At 42.0% G+C, this 19,450-nt stretch overlaps 1 protein-coding gene and 1 long non-coding RNA gene across 3 annotated transcripts in view; one reads left to right on the plus strand and one right to left on the minus strand.

Moving 5' to 3' along the window:
- The window catches only part of zbtb16a (zinc finger and BTB domain containing 16a), a 154,868-nt gene that overhangs the window by 129,981 nt on the left and 5,437 nt on the right, over window positions 1–19,450 (minus strand). Inside the window, exons 3-4 of one of the 2 annotated variants that reach the window (XM_056398205.1) lie at window positions 18,699–18,751; window positions 2,319–3,645 (exon numbers count right to left, since the gene is read on the minus strand). In XM_056398205.1, the coding sequence (XP_056254180.1) occupies window positions 2,319–3,556 (1,238 nt within the window). In that variant the 5' untranslated portion in view covers window positions 3,557–3,645; window positions 18,699–18,751. Of the gene's footprint in view, window positions 1–2,318; window positions 3,646–6,919; window positions 7,070–18,698; window positions 18,752–19,450 lie in introns of those variants that run through there. The other variant, XM_056398206.1, reaches the window with a different exon arrangement.
- On the plus strand, window positions 6,491–7,872 carry LOC130182964 (uncharacterized). The gene is made up of 3 exons (XR_008829763.1): window positions 6,491–6,671; window positions 7,037–7,198; window positions 7,786–7,872. It is a non-coding gene; the product is annotated as an uncharacterized LOC130182964 (long non-coding RNA).

Below are 19,450 nucleotides of genomic sequence, written 5' to 3' on the forward strand. Positions count from 1 at the left end.
AACATAGACGCATGCACACAGACACCTCACACCAATGACCTGCACCACATCTGGAAACAATTACACTCATGTTTGACTTGACCTGCCTGCACTATTTGAACTCTGCCAACTTTTTTTTATGTGTTTGTTGCAGAGGCAGCGGTGACCCTGACACAGTGGCTGTGGGGAAATGATGTGTAATTAGTCCGAGGGAACACGACTCCGCTCGTCTGAAATAAAACATCTTGTATTCACATCAAAAGAATCAGCACCTTGACAGGCTATACAAAGAAGAAGAAGAAAAAAAACAACAAAAAAAAAAGAAAAAGCATGAGCTTGATATGCTATCAAATGACCCACATTGGAATTTGCGAGGACACGAGGAGCGTCTGAATTATCAAGCATCTCAGGGTAGCACAGCAGACCTTTCATGTGCGGATGGCAAAGCAGACAGCGGATGATGCAATGTTTGATTTCTACACTTCAGGAGGCTGTCAGGACAGCGCGTACAATATTAAACAGTGTCGTGTCGGTGTATCAACCAGTTTAAATTAACCCATTAGTATGCTATGGGGCGAAGCGGGAAGATCAATGCATGAAACAGTTTGGAAATCTCCTTTGATACAAGATTTCCCAGCTTGAGCGAATTGATGAAATTCCTCTTGAAACACAGGCAACCATTTCACACGCCAGACTTTTCTCAAGACAGAGACAAGTGTAGCCTGTCCTTTAACACAGTGAGGCTACATTGCCGCATCTTTCACAGAGGCTATAGTGCATTTTAAAGCTGTTGTTTAAGCCTGCTTAGGAAGAACTCCAAAAATTCACTTCTACAGTTGCTGTTTTTAAAAAAAGAAAAAAGAAAAGATAAATAGTGTCCATGCAGAAATTCCTCTTTTACACAATAAATAACAAGCACTCATCAGGAAGGCCACACAAATCTGTGCACTTTAAGAAGTAACTGTGAACACTAAAAAAAAAAGAAAAAAAACTACAACTGACTGATGCAAGTGAACACCAATATATAAAAACTGCACAATATTGTAGTTTAGGGCTGCAAAGGAGGGAACCTCTCTTTGGGGTGATAGCTAGTCTTTCATATTCAGTATTTTCTAAAGACAACATTGAGACAGATTTAGAAACTTAGCAGCTTGGACTGAATCAGTCCAGCTCTTAGCCGTGCATACCAAGATACCGGCTGACGCATGAGGGGACGGGTGATGGGGTTCAAATCCTCATGTGAACTTTAACCACTGTGCATTCCTATTGATTTAAGCAAACATTACAAGGTGAGAAGGTGGCCCTCAAGGTAAGAAAAGGCCTTTAGTCACAAAAACACTGACTGCGCAAAACCCACAAACGAAGTGAAGCAAGTACATTCCACAAGGCTGATAAAAGTGTGACAGATGCAGCGGAGATGTATAAGATGACACGACACGCAATGTGTGGGGAGTTTTGAAAAAAGGTAAGTTTCCAGGCCTTCAGATTTATTTTTATGCACTGATTGAAATAGCGCTGTGCTGGTTTACTGCCACTCCCCTGTCCTAGAACTACCTCCTTGTCTCACAGCCCAGGTCCAGCACTCATTTCCTGAGCTGACCGTTTACTCCAGCTATCAAGCTAATAAGGGCCCCCCTTGTGCAGTTATGAGAAAGGGGAGGGGGGAGCTGGGTCCAGGATGGGGGGGGGGGGACCACTTTGGTAAGTGCGTGATAGCTGCCGCCCACATCTCGTAAGGTGTGACTAATTGTCTTAGACAATGTTACGACAGCACTGCTTCGGCAGTCACCTGGACAGGCTTGGCAGTTATTGAAGGGGTGGATGTCTGGGCCTGAGCTGCCAGACACACAGAGCTAAGGTTCGTGTCCATCAAAGGATGTCACGTACTCATATATAACAGATGTGTGGATGGGTGATTTTACTTAGTTGTCATGATCACGGACATTAAAAATGAGTGGTATAAGTGACTATATGTGGGGTTTTTTTCTTCCTATTCTCCATGTCAAAAACAGGCGACTTACAACTGGTAAAGGTTTATAATTGAGTCCCTGTTACCCATAGCAATTAGCAATTAAGTATTATGTATAATTAGTGAGGTGTTTTGAAATTCTGAGCCCATATGTCTTAAGACTTTCACTTTCAGTTGCATATAAAGGAAACTGCCAAAGAACTCTAGCATAAACCATTAAAATGTGAGTCACTGAAATTAAAAAAAAATAAAAGTAAATAAAAAAAAAAAAATTAAAAAAAAGCTGTTAAACTGGAAGGCTGACAAGGACCATAAATTTCAAGGCCAGAACAATAAGCAAGCAGCTACTCAAAAAGAAAACTTGGCTTACCTGTGCTGCTCCACAGCTTCGTTGTCTGGCAATTCTGCACCGCAAACATTGCAGCGCTCGTGCTGGTTCCTGCCGTCTGGTTTCATGCCCACTGCCAGCTCCCCGAGCTTGCTGAAGAATTCTCTCTGGATGAAGCTCTGAGGCAGGAGTCCCCCATAGGCACTGAAGTCCATAGACATAGCCAGGGCCGGGGACATGGGGAGAGCGGAGGCCATGGATGCCGGCATTGACATGATGGCATCTGATTTGTGATTGACAGGTAGGGCGTACAGCGAGGCCAGGTGTTTCTCCGTCATTCCAGCCATTGCTTCCAGCCCCATCTGGCTGACTTCAGCTTGATGGTCACCCATGCCTTCGTCGCGGACGTAATGCAGCTCGCGGGCACTGGTGATTACGCTGCTCCTGGTCGGTGTTCCGGGACCATCTCGGTTCCTGTCCTCCCCGCTTCGCTCGCCGTTGCTGGAGGCACTGGACTCCATGTTCTGGGGGCTGTCGTGGCCGTTGCCGCCCATGTCCACTTGCATCATTTCAGTCTTGATCTCAGTCATCAGGTGGTGGGAGTTGCCATGGACAATTTGTTCAGCGCCGAAGCCCTGCTGGAGCAGAGACTGGCCGATGCTCATCAGGCTGTCCACAGCAGCTTTGGTGGGACTCAGGGTGGAGACGCCGAAGGAAGTGGAGACCGAGGGACTCTGGTCCACCATGCCGGACATGGTGGAGACCTGCTGGGTACCTGACAGATAGGGGCTCTCCGTGGAATGCTGTTTTGAGTTCTTGGCTCCATTGTGGCCTTTGCGCTCGTCATCCTCCTCTGTGCTCCCGTCATTAACGTTAACCTCCACGTCATTCTCATCTGAGGACTGGATCGTTTCCAGGATCTTGAGGCATTGCTCCTCCAAGTACTCAATTTCCAGGATCTCCGCTGCATACAGAAGGTCATCTAAGTCCTCCACCTTGGCCTGTAGCGTGGCAGTGTAAGCATACTCCAAAATCTGCTGAAAAGTCTTTGGTGAAAGAAAGTCCAGAGTGTAATGCTGGCTGCTGCGGTGGAAGAGGATCTCAAACATTTTGCTGGTGCAGGCTAGCACAGTCCGGTGAGCGTGGAACTCCTGGCTGTCTACCATGATGACCACGTCACACAGAGTCCCGGCCAGACGCATCTGGTTGGCCTTCTGCAGCAGGGCAGTGGGGTGGTTGGGGTTCTGGAGCTGGATCATACCCATTTTAGTTAAATCCATTATGTCGATGCAATCCACGAGGCCGACTCATGAGGCTCGCCTTCCCCGCTCAGCAGTGTTTTTAGCTATCTTTGTAAACAAGATGAAACCTAGATGGTGAAACAGAATGAAAAAGAAAAAAATCAGTCATGGTAACTTCTGACGCAACAGCTAACATATTTTCCACACCAACTCTATTTGTTGTTACACTTTCAAATCCAACAAATTCTCCTTATCCTCTTTTTATTTGCAAAAAATTGAATGAATGAATGAATTTTCTCTTTTCACAGAACACAAAAAACGTGTACGATTCCCCAACTGTCGTCTTTCACAATAGTATGCGAAGCACATTCATTAATTACAACCTGAAAATAAAAATGCAATTAATTTGTCAACATATTTATTCAGAGTATACCTCTATTTATTATTGTAAATGGCGAGTGCGAAGTGAGTGGAGTTTCAAATTGTGAAATATCCTGCAGGGACGGTAAACACACTGTGCAGTGGCTTTGTTCTTAAAAATCAGTGGATGGTACGGACTGTAGATTTCTGAGGGGAGACAATTTGTGAGCCGTCCAACAAGCTCACCCTGCATACCAATCAGTCCAACATATGTTATGTTAAAAAGATGTCTTCATTTGGTTATCTGATGGGGATGTACACCGGTTAAACAAGTGTGAATTGTGTTTTTTTTACTGCTGCTTGGCTCACAAAGACCGTCAGCAGCCTTTCTGAAATTAAATAGCATCTTACTCAGTATTCCCATCACAGACGGGAGCAGAGAGCAGCGGCCAGAAATGGGTGGAAAGGAAAGCAGGATGAGGCACAGGCAAACACAAACGCTGCCGCACCAAACACCCTGCTCTGCTCTCGGTCACTCATGTCGAAAAATCCTAAATGAGGGATTGTCTCTGTGACTGTTGTTAACTCAATTATTCAAGTGAACAGGGCAACATGTTGCTCCACCTCGTATCTACATTATAGTTTGACCTGAACTATAATAACAATGAAAGGCTTAAATTAAATGAAACACTTTCACCACTATTTGCACTTTACATGAAACATCATGTCTGTGACTCCTGTTTCACACGATCCTTTCGACTTCACAGAGAAATATCTCCACCTCATGTTGTGACCTACACTTGAAATTATACTCTTCATTATTATAATTAAATAAACAGTCTTGGCACCACATTATATTATAGTTGAATGAATGAATGAATGACTACCAGACCAGCCAAGCGCCTCCATTGACCCACATTCTGCATGAGCTTATTGATGGCCAATTTCTGTCTACTCAATCTAGTCAATATATCAGGTTTACAGCTCATTCTGTCCAGTTCATCTTGATTTATTTTCTCTTTAGTCATTTTACATTTTAATTTTGAAAAACGTATTTTTTTTTAATTTTTGGAATCTTTTTTCAAAAGAGCTTCATTTTTATTTTAACAAACAAATAATGGGGAGGGAGAAGTTTCTGAGCACTTCTTTTCCTTCCTTCCAGCCTGAGAACAATACACGCAGACAGAAAAAAAAAAGAGCAAATATCATCACTCTTCCAAGTAGATGACGACTTTAAAATAATAATAATAATAATATCAACAACTCCCAGATATGTGAGATCGCTCCAAAAGCACACAATCACACAAGCCTAAACCAAAATATGCAGAAGGTAAATGGTGCTGGCAGCTATTGTTTGCTGCGAGGATCATGGAAAATAAATAATCCAGCCCGGCTTTTGGGTCACTGGACAGTTTGTCTTTTCGGCACATTGACAAGATCGATATAGGATAGGTAATGATGAAACCACAGGTTCTCATTTAACTGAGCTCTGCCTCTCAGTCAACAGAGGTCATGCCTAAAACCCGACATTATCTTTATTACAGGTATGCCAATAGCTGCGATTTATGGCCCCGTCAATGATCAATGCTTGTTGCGCTCTGTGGGCAATCAGCCGAGCCGTGGCTTCACTGGGACACGATGCAAAGTTGCTGTTTGGAGACTTTATCACCCCAGTTAGCTCTCTATTAATATGGGGAAGGTCTGCGTGCGTCTAGACAGTGTTAATGTTGGCCAGCCGCACCAGACAAATTACACACAGCGTTATACATTATGCAAAAAAACATCGCGCACTACATTAAGTACATTAAGCCAGGAGAGATTTTCTCCCTGGAGGACAATGTCGACCGCTGACAATAACCACATTAGGCCGACTTCAGCGAAAGGCAGCATAATCAATCTGATCACGAGTTGTCTGCCGTAGCGCGCCTTGGCGACCCAGCCACAACAAGAATAAACAGCGTTCAATATTCCAGACCATGAGCCACACTGACAGACACAAATGTGCACGGAGCAAAATGGTTCAGCGTCTCTAAGGGGGACAATCGGGGACATCGAGCGTGCTAAAAAGTACACACGAGACAGACAGCTGCCAGGATCTCTCGCCGATTCAAGGCAGCTCTGCTCTGATCAACGCACAGGTGGACTTTGTTTGAGGCTGGGTGAAATACTCAAATCCCGGTTTGTTACAATTCGGGAGAAAGGTGGTGATCTGCGGGAAGCTGCCTAAAGGATAAAGAGGAAAAAAAGTGAAAGGGGGTGGGGGGTGGGGGGGGGAGAGAAGATCAGGCAGTCTCGATAACAAATCAATTTGCCATCGCATCTGTTACCAGTTCCCCACCTCACAGTATGCTGCGCGTGGGACTGCAAGCCGATTATTGGTAACCAATCAAACATCCAGATGCCTGTCAATCAAATGCAGTGTGAGTGTACAGTGCCTGGATTCGGGCTTGTTTCGAGTATAGAGACCAATGTCTCCAGTCCTCATCATGATGTCATCACGGCTAAATGAGCCACACTGGTGTGTCTGGATACACAAGGACGGGCAAGAGTGCCGCTGCCTAAAAATTGCATAATTTCCATCAAAACGAGCAAACGCGATTTCTCCAGTAAAGTCACATGGAGCGAGGCGTCATATGTTGTCTGGCTCCCGGTGAAACAGCCAGACCTCACGTCCTCTGGCTGCGATCTCCAGCATACTAAACCAGACCGAGAGGGGGGGTTGCGTCAACCTTAACATCTCTACAATAGGCTACCGTGCGTAAATGCAAACTTCAACACCTTGCAGCGCAATCAGGTAAACACTTGTTTCCATCCAGCACTCCGGTGCGCAGATCCAACTTGCGTGCCAAAGTCGCGTTTACTGTTAACTTCAGCATGAGGTTGAACGGGGACAAGCCAAACGTTCCCCAGCGCAATACATGCATCAAAACATCCATATGGTGAATGAAAGTACACAGAGAAAACATAGACGCATGCAGAGTGGCGGGTCTGGCACTTGTCGCCGGGAAATTGCAGCTCCGTTTAGCCCGGATTGGTACTCACCTAAGTTGCACGTTTTGATTCCGTATAGTGTAGGGGGACTGGGGCTACAGCATAGTAAGGCAGTTCGCAGTACCCGCTCTCTCAACACGCACTAACTCCTTTCTTCTCTCGCCTTAGCAAATCATCACGGCGCTGACGTCAACGCAGCCAGTCAGCCAGACGAGCAGCAGGCAGACGGGCAGCCGCTGCTGCGCTCCAGCCCATACAAACACTGAGAAAGTGAGACACCTAGGGGGCTGTCTCATGTCAAACGGCTGTGTTACAGTATGGCAGTGAAAGGTGAGCGACACTGCCCTCCCTCCAGCTGTGTGAATGCACATACAGCCTACAGTTGTCCTCAAACTGCAGCCAGGCGCAGACTTAATAGTTTGGTGGGCCTGTAAGGAAAAAGTAAAATGTGGGGACTCCTGAAACACCCCAGCCCCTGTAACCATTTTCAATCTATTCACTCTATAAGTTTAAGTGGCAGCACAGATATGAATGCAGATGTTAGCTGGACAGTAGGATGCACATGATCCATGAAGGTGCTTTAAAAAAAAAAAACAAACAAAAAAAAACAACTGTAATGTATTATATAAATTCTGTATATTTGAAATCAGATGGAAAAAAAAGCAATCATGCAAAAACCTGACCGATGCAGGTTTAGGTTCTATTATCACAAGCTAAAAACATGTGTGGTTCAACAGGTTAAAACAATTCATTGTCGTAATGTACTATGAAGTGGGAGCAACCACATTTTGTACTGTTGTATTTATTTATATGCTTGTATTTCTATGCTAGCACCGTATCAGTGCCTCCTACTCCCTGTTATGCATCTTTCCCTTTTCAATTGAGTACGTGAACCAACAGTTTCTTTCTCAATTCAGGCTACGACCTCTCTGACGACAGTGTTAAAGAGCTGCAAATCCTGAAAGACGGTGGGGAAAACAGATCATATAATCAATAATTAATGTTTGGAACCATCACCCCTGGTAGTGTTCAACCTGGAATAGAGCATCCACACTTCAGCAATGGTCAGGTGACAGACAGGTACCTCAGCCAGAAACCTGGACAGACGCCAGAGCCATGTTAACGGGCCATATGACCACATGATGCAACCACACAGGCGAGGGTAGAGCCCCCCCCCCCCCGCAGTGCCAGCCAACGGCACGGAGGCGTCACTGAACATTAGTATGTTCACACATCAACATTCGCTCCACACATACACATTTAATGTAACTTAAGATGCCAGATTTCATCCCGTTTAAAGAGGTGTGTAATGTGTGTGATAACAAACACTCTGGCCAAGTGGGTTTGCATTAATCTACAAACTCTTCTCGTCTTTTATTGAATTGTATTTTCTTGAAAAAGAATTTGATTATATTTCTGATCTCAAGAAATTTTCTAGAATCAGATGCAGTTTTCTTGACTCTCCTGCTGAAGCGGTCCTGTTTGAAAATACTGACACTAATTTGAGGAAAACCCATGAAACAAAAGACACGGCGCAGGGAATAAGTGGTTCCTGTTTTATAGAAAGTACATTCTTAATGATCAGCGGAGTAAATGACTTCCAGCCGGATGGTTTTGCAGTGCATTAACAGCCCTTGATTGTCAGCATTGCTCTAATTTTCCCTTTTGCTCTTTCTGTTGACCAATAACCAGGGATGCAGTGGATGGTACACCTTTTAATTGTTTGGCCCGATATGGCCCAAAGTCTTTTATAGTGAAAGCATACTTTAAGGCTGTAGAACTTGATTGATGTTTTTGCCTTAATGATGATCACTGGCTTGAGGCAATTCTTTACCCAATGGTTTAATTTCACTAAATTTTAATTCTGTTGTTAAATTGCCTTTAAGTGCTCCCTGTAAGTTTTTACTTTCCTAAAGTCACAAATAGAATCTGTCAAGCTTTTAGAATAAAGAGGAGATTGCAAGCATTATGTTTTTAAATTGATATTTTAGTTATCCATTTGTGCAGTCATTTCTGTCCCTCATGTCCTGTGGACTTTGTTAATCCTCCTTTACTTTCCAGGTCAACGTTTTTCAATGATTTATTAAAATCTCTCTCAACACCTACTTGATGAAGTGATGTTTTCATTTTTAATTTTTTTACATATTCATGGTTCATTCATGACGCATCCAAATGACTTTATAATATTAATATGCTCAGGTGAATATTACATGTTGTAGAGAAGATTTAATACATACACAAATCACTTTGGTAATTGGTTCAGGCGTACGAATTGTCTCAGACAGAAAATACTGAGGTCAAATATATTCACCACTGACTGTATGGAGAAAGTGGATAGAAACACTCCCAAGCTGAGGGTTGCCGAGTACCTTAAATAAGGAGCTTTGCCAGGTGGTGCAAGAAGACCCATTTACAACACAACTACAGCGAGACCAAAAAGCTGGAAGTGCCTCATCATCCAGGATGATGAGTTTAGTCATCCTTGCGCCTCAGGCTCACATCAACACTCCACTGACTGAGCCTGATAAAATGGAAGCAATGGACAAGTCAGGTCAGAGCAGACTATCTGAGGGAGGCTGGGGGTCGGTGTCTGCAACAGATCACTCAGCGCGCTCAGTCAATCAGCAGCGGTTGACAGCACACTTTGGGTTTGTGGTGTGCTGAGGAGAAAATATTTAATACTAATATTGACTAAATAACAATAGGTCTGTTGTAGCCGAGGCACAAAGTCTACTCCTCAGTGTGTTCAAGAGCTGCCGGCTTTGACCCGAAAAGGTCTTTTGACTGACAGTCCAAACAACGAATGACAGATAAATGCTTGGGCATGACATTGCACAGGGGTTCAGGTCTACTCGAAAGTCTTCACGGCTACAACAAAGCTTCCTCTATAAGGTCTCTCAGATACAGCTATTAACTTTTGCTGTGCAATAGTCTCACTGGTTTATTTCTTTATTTTCATATCTGCACTGGTTTTTATTTCTCAGTGATGTAAGTAACTGAGGACCTGCGACAGGCAGCATCATGGACCCACTACAACCCCGTGGTACTGCAAAGGCCCCAGAATGATTTTAAAGAAGTGCTCGTCAACACTTGTCTAAATCGTCCTTTCACAGTGTTTGTGGTGGTCGAATGTGTGAACATGAGGCAGGGTTTGAACCTCTCTCTCTCTCTCTCTCTCTCTCTCAAACTTACTCTTTTCATATTTCCCACAACTATCTCTCTTGCTTCTCGTGCGTAGAACCAAGTACGACACCCTGAATGCATTTTAGACTTCAAAGACACGCACAAGAATTCCAGTGGAACGACAGAGGAATCAGTGGGATGCAGCCAGAAAGAAGCAACCCACCTTTGAGCATGGCCAAAGGTTAGATATTTCCTCTTTCCCACTGCGGTACTGACCCACCCCCCAATGAAATCATGAAATCTAGTCAAACCGCCTAAATAAAGTGTGTTTTGGTCACTTTGACAAAATCAAGGATTTTGGTGTCACGACTGAAAAAATAGTAAAAGCTCAGTTCAATTAGAAGACAACATAATTCATTCTGTAAAGCGATGTTTGAATGTTGGACTAGACTTAGTTTCTGAGCAGTTAATTGTTTGATATTTACGTTTTCACTTCAAATGACCATGAAAGCACGAGATTACTGCATTTCAAAATTCTATCTTCCTTTTACTCTGATTTTTAAAACAGCAACAGGTCCAGGTTCTTGCATCAGGTTCTAAGTAGTCACACAGTTTATAGCTGTTTCAAAATGGAAAGCATAGGTTTGAAGAGGGCTTTCAGGGAAATCTCATTTCCTTTAAAATACAGTGGTGCTCTGGGAATTTTTAGATTCATCTGGGCACGGATCACAGAGTGCTTCATTACCTTTGAGCTGCGTGCTGTGCAGGCTTATCCAGGGATAAAGAAAAAGGCACTCCCTTAATCTGGCAATAATCCACCGTTTTACTGAAGGAAAGGAAGATGAGGGCTAAATTATAAAAACCAGATCATCACTGCACTTTATAATAATACCAAGAGTTAGAAAAAGATGGGCTGCCTGGAAGTTTTGGTTTGTAGCTGAGGTTAGAAATGGGGCCATTAACCGTCAGTGAACGGCTCCTGTGTGATTCAGTATATTATCTACAATGAGCTGCACTGCATGTGTTTCCACTGCATTCCCACAGCTTTATTATATTATATACATATATTTTTTTTTTTTTCTCCTGTGTATGAAAAGGGCAATCAGCTATATAAAAACACCATAATGAATTTCATATTCCATGGTGATCCACGGGCACAGTTTAGGAGTAATGACAAATGAGTGGGTGATATTTATCTCTAATAAAAACTTCAGCTCACACGTTTCCTCCCACTAACCTTTTATGTTAATTGGCCATTTTTTCATTCAGAGTGTACTCTGGATGTGATACGGTCCAAGTTTTACTTTAATATGAAAATAATTAGAGCAGTCAGATCGGTGAGATACAACATTATACTGTGTTCCTCATTACCATGAAACTGGTACTGTAGTTTAATTCAAGTCAGTCCCACATTGATTGTCCTGCTGCTGTGAATGCTCAGCAAGGCACTAAATGTATATCCATTCGCCACTAAAAATAGTCCCCAAATACACTATTTACACGTGTTTGAGTGGCGTTTGCTAAAAAATACAGTGTCCAGCTGTTTGAGGAAATTATTGAGCTTTGAATTTGAGTCACATGAAGTTTTTTTGTGGGATTTGTTGATTTTAAGAAAAAAATATACAAGAAAATGAGACAAGGATAATCTTTTAAGTCTATGGTTTTTCTCATTGTTTTTTTTTGTCGATGATCTTTGTCATTATTTGCCTTGTCTAATTCTAATGAAGTTCCTCCCTAAGCCATTTATTTCATGCATCGTTTAAACTATTACCACAGTGTTTTTGTCTTACTAGTCTTTCAAAGCTGTTTATTCTTCTGCACGGCGAAGCACCGTGCACAATTTGGAAGGTGCTACATAAATACAGGTTAATGATGAAAGATGGAAAAGAGAAAGAATTTGTAAGTCCATCCTGATATAGTTGCCAACAAAAACTTAGTTGAACAGGCAAACCCCCCCCCCCCCCCCGTTGTCTGTGTCCTGTGTCGGCATGGTGCATGGAGGAGGTGTGTGTGCATGTGTGTGAGTGTGTGTTGGGGGAGTTTAGGCCCCACACAGTGGACCTTTGTGAAACTCTGCCCATGCAGCCAGACTGAATGGACTCTTTTTACACTTGTGTAAACCTGGGGGGCGTCTCCGGCTCTGAGGCCACGCCTCTTTGACCCCTGACCCTCACCTCTGACCTTTTCTGGATTTGGTCGGGAAGTACTTTTTGCTCACCATGTGCTCATGGGTAAAACTAAAAATCACAGTCAGGATCTTAGTTTAACACACAGCCTCTCAGATACATAACTGTAGATGAAGTGCATGTGACAGTTCAAGCAGCTGATAGTACAGCAGTTTAAAAAGATCTTTTTGTTGGTGTTGTTGTTGCAAGAATTAATAAATAAAATTTTACAAAATTTAAAGAATGTTTGGGTTAGGGTTAGATGACAAATGTAGGCACAAATCCAAATAAAACCCCCCCCCCAAAATCAACAATTAGTGCTTCATCCAACCAAAGCCAGTTTATTTCAAACCTTTGTGACCGCTGAATGACCAAGATCTTTGTATTTACCAAGTTACAGGTTTACCCTCTTCCACACACACTGAGTAACCTCACAGAATGGCCTAACCTGCTTCAGGTTAATGGGTGAAATGGCTGTGTTGACCTAGGTGTTTTATTTACCAAGTGCCTGTTTACTTCTCCATTCCAAGCCTTCAGCTCCTCCCTCAGAGGACAAACTACAGTGCTTAAGAGAATCCTTTGGATCAATACTCCTCTGGAAAAAGAATGGCAGCCCAGCAAACTGGGTTTGTGTGGTCAGTTTCAGGTGAAGGGTACCTTGACCTAAGACTCTGCAATCATCTTTTAACAAAGCAGTGATACATCATTACAACATGGGTATTTACGGCTGTTTTAAAAAGATTGTAAAAAGAGAAATTATCATCTCAAGATTATTTTTTTCCCTTTGAAAAGCAGAGTGCACTTTTCTCCTCAAAATACGATAAAAAAAAAAAATAAAAAAAATTCAACCATTCATACTGAGGTTTGACCGATATACAATATCGTTTAATGGCTCTATGTGCACTGGAAAAATATCATCTGATATAGTTAAGATTCATTACTGCCTGACACAGCTACAGAAAAAGCAACTCTACATGTTTTATTGTAAAATGCTGTATTCATTTACAAAAGATTACACACAATTCTTTGTTCGCAGTCGCTCGTGGATTAGAGAGTTTCTCTACGACTGAATAATAGCTGGGCTGGGTCACACAGCCTTAAGAGGCACTTTAGTTTTAGTGTCTCATAGATAATAGATTGAAGTGTTTTCAGAAGATTTCCATTGAACATAAAGTTCAGGGAGAAAGACTGAATAAATAGACTTTTTATGCACAAAATGTCAGTTAGAAGCAGCTTCAGTTGCAGAATATTGCTACTTCTGTCTGCCTTTAAAGCATGATAATAGTCAAACCCTAATTCATACATCCTTTCAACATTTTAATCCTCGTGCATTCCAGTGTGTTGCACGTTGATGGAGTGTGTTTCAAGCCAAAGAAAAGTTTGTCTTGCTAGTCAGCTGGTGACGGAAGAAAAAGATTGTGTGAGGAAGGCAAGACTATATAGAGGTCAAAGCAGCAACGTGTGACTGACATCCAGTGCTAATGCTTATAACTAACGGTGGACTGACATGAGCGAAAACATAAACAAAATGAAACATGAGCAGCTCAAAGCCAAATATAACCGTTCAGGTGAACAATGTCACACTGTTGGAACAAGTGACTTTATCCTTGCTATAAGACTTTAAGTCATTTATAGCAAATACACTGAAATTATGGGTGTACCCTTGTGATGCCTGTGTGATATCTAGCTATGTTATTTAAAAAAATAAAAAAATAAATAAAAATACAATCTAGCATTGCAAGCAGACAAGCAGACAGGTATGTATTTACATGTGCATGTGTGTGACAAGCTGCCAAACTGAGACCACTATTTTTAAAGGGGAAAACAACATTAACTTGATGCTTCATTCCTACTTTAAGCTTGTATTTTCACCCCTCAGTGGAGATTATTCAGAACAAAATAACAAAATAAGAACAAGACAACAACAGAGCAAAAGCATTAGAAGAGACAAGGGAGGCAGAGGGCAGGAAAAAAAAACCTCTATTCTCTAGAAGTTTCCTGTTATTTCTCTGGACTTTTGTGTCTGTGAATATACAGCCTACTCATCATGTTTTCACTATGTTCCTTTTATTTGCTCACAAGGCTGATTGCAAGAGAAAAATGTTTTTTTTTTTGGTTGTTTGGTGATTGTTTTATATCATGTGAATTTTTAATCACATTCTTTATTCTATAACGATGCTTCAAGGTCTGAGTCTATTCTGGTTTAGACAGGTGATACATGGGTAAAGACGTCTGAGTCAGACCTGCACAGACAAACATGAAACCCCACATGGACTTTGGTGGGGTATTTTTCTCATTAATAATTAATATATTTGAACCCATTTACACTCCTCACCAATGTGAGCTGATCTCCTTGGTTGAAGAAATCACAATAGAAAAGTGGTGATCTAAGAGTAGAGAGCCCCGGTTACAGTCTGACAGGAGATCAATTCTCTCCCATGCCTCAGGTAGCCCTTATGCATTGTACAGTGAGAGTGGATAAGGCAGACATTGACCAAATAAATCAGAGGGATTTCACTGTACATCGAACACAGTCTTTCCTCAGGGAATCCCGTTTCACAACCTTCACATTTGCTGAAGCCTGTGGGAAGTACGTGGGCCTTTGTAAATGTAGGCTACAAAGAAAACAGTTAAAGGTGCATAACTAAATGTGTTGGACCAGTGGGCGATGAGTTGATCTAAATTTAAAAAGCTTTAATTTGCTTTTTGGATGATATATTTTTTGTTTGTTTTTTCCTTCACATACATAAGTTATAATAAGATCTCATTCCTAGTTGATTTGGTCACACCTGTTGTTCTGTGTTAATGGTGTGTGTTTCTTTTTTTTGTTAACCATTGTTACTATTATTACTGGGGACATTTTATGCTTTTACAAAATAGTGACGGCGGAAAGATGACAGGAAGCGAGGGAGAGAGAGATGACTGGCCCAAGGCAAATGTATTCTAATAAAATAAGAGAGAGTGTCATTTAAAAATGACGCATCAATTACCAGGAGAAGCACAACACACACTGAGCAGACACTCTGTCAGAAATGCAACAGGAGAAGAGCAACTGTGCATCGTCTTTAATAAAGACGTATAGAAGACAGTCGAAAAATGTTGTCTGACACTGTGATATTGGACTCAAGATCGAATTTCGTCTTCTGCAATATGCGAAATGTCCGCATGCATCTGCTTTTGTTTCTGCTTCACTTCCAATATGTGTATGCATCATTGCCTGTGAATCACTGCAGTGCTGGTACACAATCTGAATCTCAAACAGAAGAGGCAGTCAGCAAAAATGGAAACTATCATATAGAGAGACAACTGGATCACATGTGATGAACTTAAACTAATAACTAACACTATTGATACTTCACTTGGACTTAAGACTTTTGATTGGATTGACTTGAATTTCCTCCCCAGGCTCAAGGATGAAAAAAAAGGTATAAGAAGATGTACAGCTCTTTTCTTCCTCTTCATCTCTTCTGACAAGGAGTTTACTTACATTCTTCACTAAGATTATTCCCACAGAACTGGCGAGGGACATCGACCTGAATTCTAAACGGCCATAAAACAAACAGAGCATCAAATGACCTATCCACGCAGAATGATCGGGCAGGATGTGAGGGACAAGGTGATGGTCACATGACAGACAGAGACAGCCAAAAACATCTGTAGGCTACTTTTCTGTTGCTAACTAGGCTAACGTTACTCAGTGGAGAAGCTAACTCGTGTCTTGAGGTGTTGTTGCTGGGTGGGCTCTCCTTGTTTTTCCTTTGCAGAGGGGGGGGGGTTAGAATAAGGTGACAGGATGTGCATTTTCACCTGGCTGAGATCACAATGTGAGCCAAAGGTGGTCTGGCTGATCTATTCACACTCCAATTTCAATGTGGTCTGTGTGCATTTACTTTTACATCTGCTTTTGCCTGAATTTTTCCTGATAGAGAAAAGACATTCAGATCACATGTTATTATGTGTGCATGTTAGCTGGGGTCGGCCTACATACATGGTATCCATGTGTTGGCATGATGTTTTTCATCTCTTTGCGACTTTATCAGCACTAACTGTTTCTACAGCGTGCAGTCCTATTAAAGTCTTCCTGGTTCTTTAATGAAGCAGAAAAATGTGTAAAACACTGCAAGTGTGTGCCTTATCCACTGTAACCACAGTAACCATGCATTCAGGCTATATATTAAATACTTGAAGAGACAACTAAACGGGCATATTTAAAGAAATACCACTACACACACACACACTCACACATACACACACACACCTCAATTTCTTTCCAGTGTCACTGTGTGAATTTGTTTGTCTACCTGTGTTCAATTGCCCTTGGTTTGATTCCCTCCATCCTTTCTTGAAGGCTGCTTAATAGCCTCTTTCCTTTCAGAGGAGATTGCATGGACATCTTGGAAGGGCCAAAAAGCCCAGAGATAGACTAGTTTAGTACGAAGTCCGTGTACTTAAATTAATCTCACATCACTGTAATGAGTAAGGGAAGGACTCAATGGTGAAATGGTGGGTGAAGAAATAAATGTGAAGAGACAGGCAGTGAGGAGGAAAAAAAAGAGCAGGGAGGAAAAAGAGAAAAGAGTGTAGAAATGTACAAAAAGAAATGTGGGTTCAATGATTGGAATAATATTGTTTTAGATTCAGTGTAGTTCTTTATAAATAGTAAACGAAAAAGATTCTCCTTTACCCAGCAATAATTTGTACAGTAATATCCGGGAGGCATCCAGGAGGCAGCAAAGGAACAGAACAAATCCATCTCCTCACTTATTAATTATGAAAGGCAAATGATGAATAACAAAACAACCTCTTCAGAAGTGAAAGGTATGTTCAGATCAGTATCTATCCCCAGCCTCCTCCTCATCAGTATACAGTGCCGCCCGGTACTGCCTCTGTCTTCCTCTGTGTCACACACACTGAAATACACAGCTCTCTTTCAGGTTGAATTTATGAAAAAAAACTTTAATGTTTGAATGATATATTTGCGTGTTCTTTAGTTATCAATCAAATCTGCTGAGACCAGTGTGATCAGAGTCACTAACAGCAGAAGGTGCAGCGATTGGTGCTGGTAAAAACTAAACCTTTTCTACTGGTGTTTCTGCGAGTTCAATATGAATTATATGAAGTAATATGAAGTTTACACTGGTACATGCTGCCTCCAGGAAACAGCCTTTGCTTGCACTCTAAAGTCCAACCCTGGCAATAGCTTTCACCTTCTCCTGCCCACTCACCTTTAATGTTAGTAAACTAACTGCTAGCCATATAAATAATAGTGCTTCAACCTTAAATAGTCTTAAAAACACACATGAGAACTGTGTTAGAAAGGTTAGCTTGCTTTTTTTAGCACTGCGGGTGCACATCCACGTGCACAGTAGCCTGTCTATGATTTTGTGTGCTAGCACTGGGAGCACTGTAGCTACTATACCATGCCTCAGATTTCTAGCTCTGCGTAGTGTGCTGGGTAAAGCGTGAAAACATACAGTAGCGTACTCTAAACAGCTGTACACTTCTGCTCAGTGTTCAGGTGTGTGAATGTGTGCTGTCCTCTCCGACTCTCTGCCCACACCAACCACTACTCATTGTCCACTCCCCCAGCAAGGCCACAGCTGCCTTTCATTCAGAGAAAAGAAAAGAGCCACCTCTCCTCCCTTCATCACACATTTCTTCACCCCCCCATCTTCTCACACACACACACACACACACACACACACACACACACACACAAAATGTAGGAACCCAGCTGTTCTTGGAGCAAAATTTCAAAATCTCTCTCTGACATCCTTCCTGCCTTCCTTGCTCTCTTTCTCCTGCTGTTTCCTGCTGACGGTCATTTGCATGTAAAATTCAAAACATCATGTTCAACTTAAACTTTCAAAAAGTGACTATACGTTTTTTTTGTTTTGTTTTTTTTTAATTTTGTTTTAGTATTTGCTAAATGAAAGGCATGTACAAAGTCTAACTCCAATTCCTTTTGTGCTGAGTGGAGGCAGTCAAGCTCTTGTGTCCATAGTGCTTAACCACTGGACCGATGGCAAACGACACAGTAATCACCTTACAGTGTTCCTGGTGTTCCTGGGAAAAAGAAGGCCTGCTCGCCACAGGGAAGCTCCTCACAGCTAATCCTTTAGCACATCTCTCTCTTTCTTTCTTTTTCCTTCTTCCCTCTTCCCTCGTTTCCAATATCTGTGCAGGAATCATTTAGGATAACCTTGCTTTACTTATCCTCTAACCCAATTTAACTTGAGACCACTCCATCAAACTCTCATCAACCTTCTGTTATACCTCATTAAAGGTGTAATGGCAGCGTTTGAAAGGCTCAGAACACAGCCTGACCACAGAGAAGTTCCCCAGCCTTTTGGCAACACTTTAGAGGTTGTGGTAAACAGCTAGTTTTTTAGACATGTGGACTAATTGTCAAACCAGAGCTGAGCTGTTGGTGGCATTTCTGATGTGCAAAGTATTAGCTCATTAGCGAGCTTATCGAGATTGGGTCTTATTTTCACAGCTCTGGCCATCATTTCTGTCGTTAATAAGAATAGTGTACTCACCAGTGTAGCTGCTGAGACCCGGGAACACGGTGACATCACTAAAAAAAAAAGGTCTGGGGGCAAAAAAAAAACACAAGACATCAAATGATTAGACAGGTTGTAAACCCCCAGGTTAGTCAAACTTATCTGAAAGAGAGAACAAAGTTGAACCATAAAAAGTATTACTCAAACTGTGTGTTGTCAACATCTATCACAGTTTACAGACTGACCCTGCTTCAAGGGCAAAATCTTCAGTCAGACAAAGAGGGGTGGGTGGAGCCTTTACAGCCATCAGCACATTAAAATTAAACATAATAGCTAGATTTTAAGTAGTAACTCTTTAACAAGCAGCCAAATGTTGGATATTTGATAAAGCACACACACACACACACACACACACACACACACACACACACACACACACACACACACACAGAGTGATAAAAGGCTGTGCACCACAGACAATCCACTCCGGTGAACAGAGTTGCCACCGGTTAGTTTGATGATAACCTGGTCAGTTCACAGCGATTTAGCAAATTTAGTGACGAATCAACTACAGACCCAGTTTTCAATAGACAAGTGACTCAGTGAAACATCCTCAAAACTGTTATTCTGACAAACACCCAGATGTCCAGATGTGTTCATCAGCAAGAACAGTAACAAACAGGTTTACATTTACCATAGAGGATACAGAACAGCCTAAAACTAGGAGAAAAATTACAGAAATTTGACCCGAGTTGCAATAAACCAAAATAATTCTTAGTGGATCTTAG

This window comes from Seriola aureovittata, chromosome 15, assembly GCF_021018895.1.
Source record: "Seriola aureovittata isolate HTS-2021-v1 ecotype China chromosome 15, ASM2101889v1, whole genome shotgun sequence".
In the NCBI taxonomy this organism is placed as follows: Eukaryota; Metazoa; Chordata; class Actinopteri; order Carangiformes; family Carangidae; genus Seriola; species Seriola aureovittata.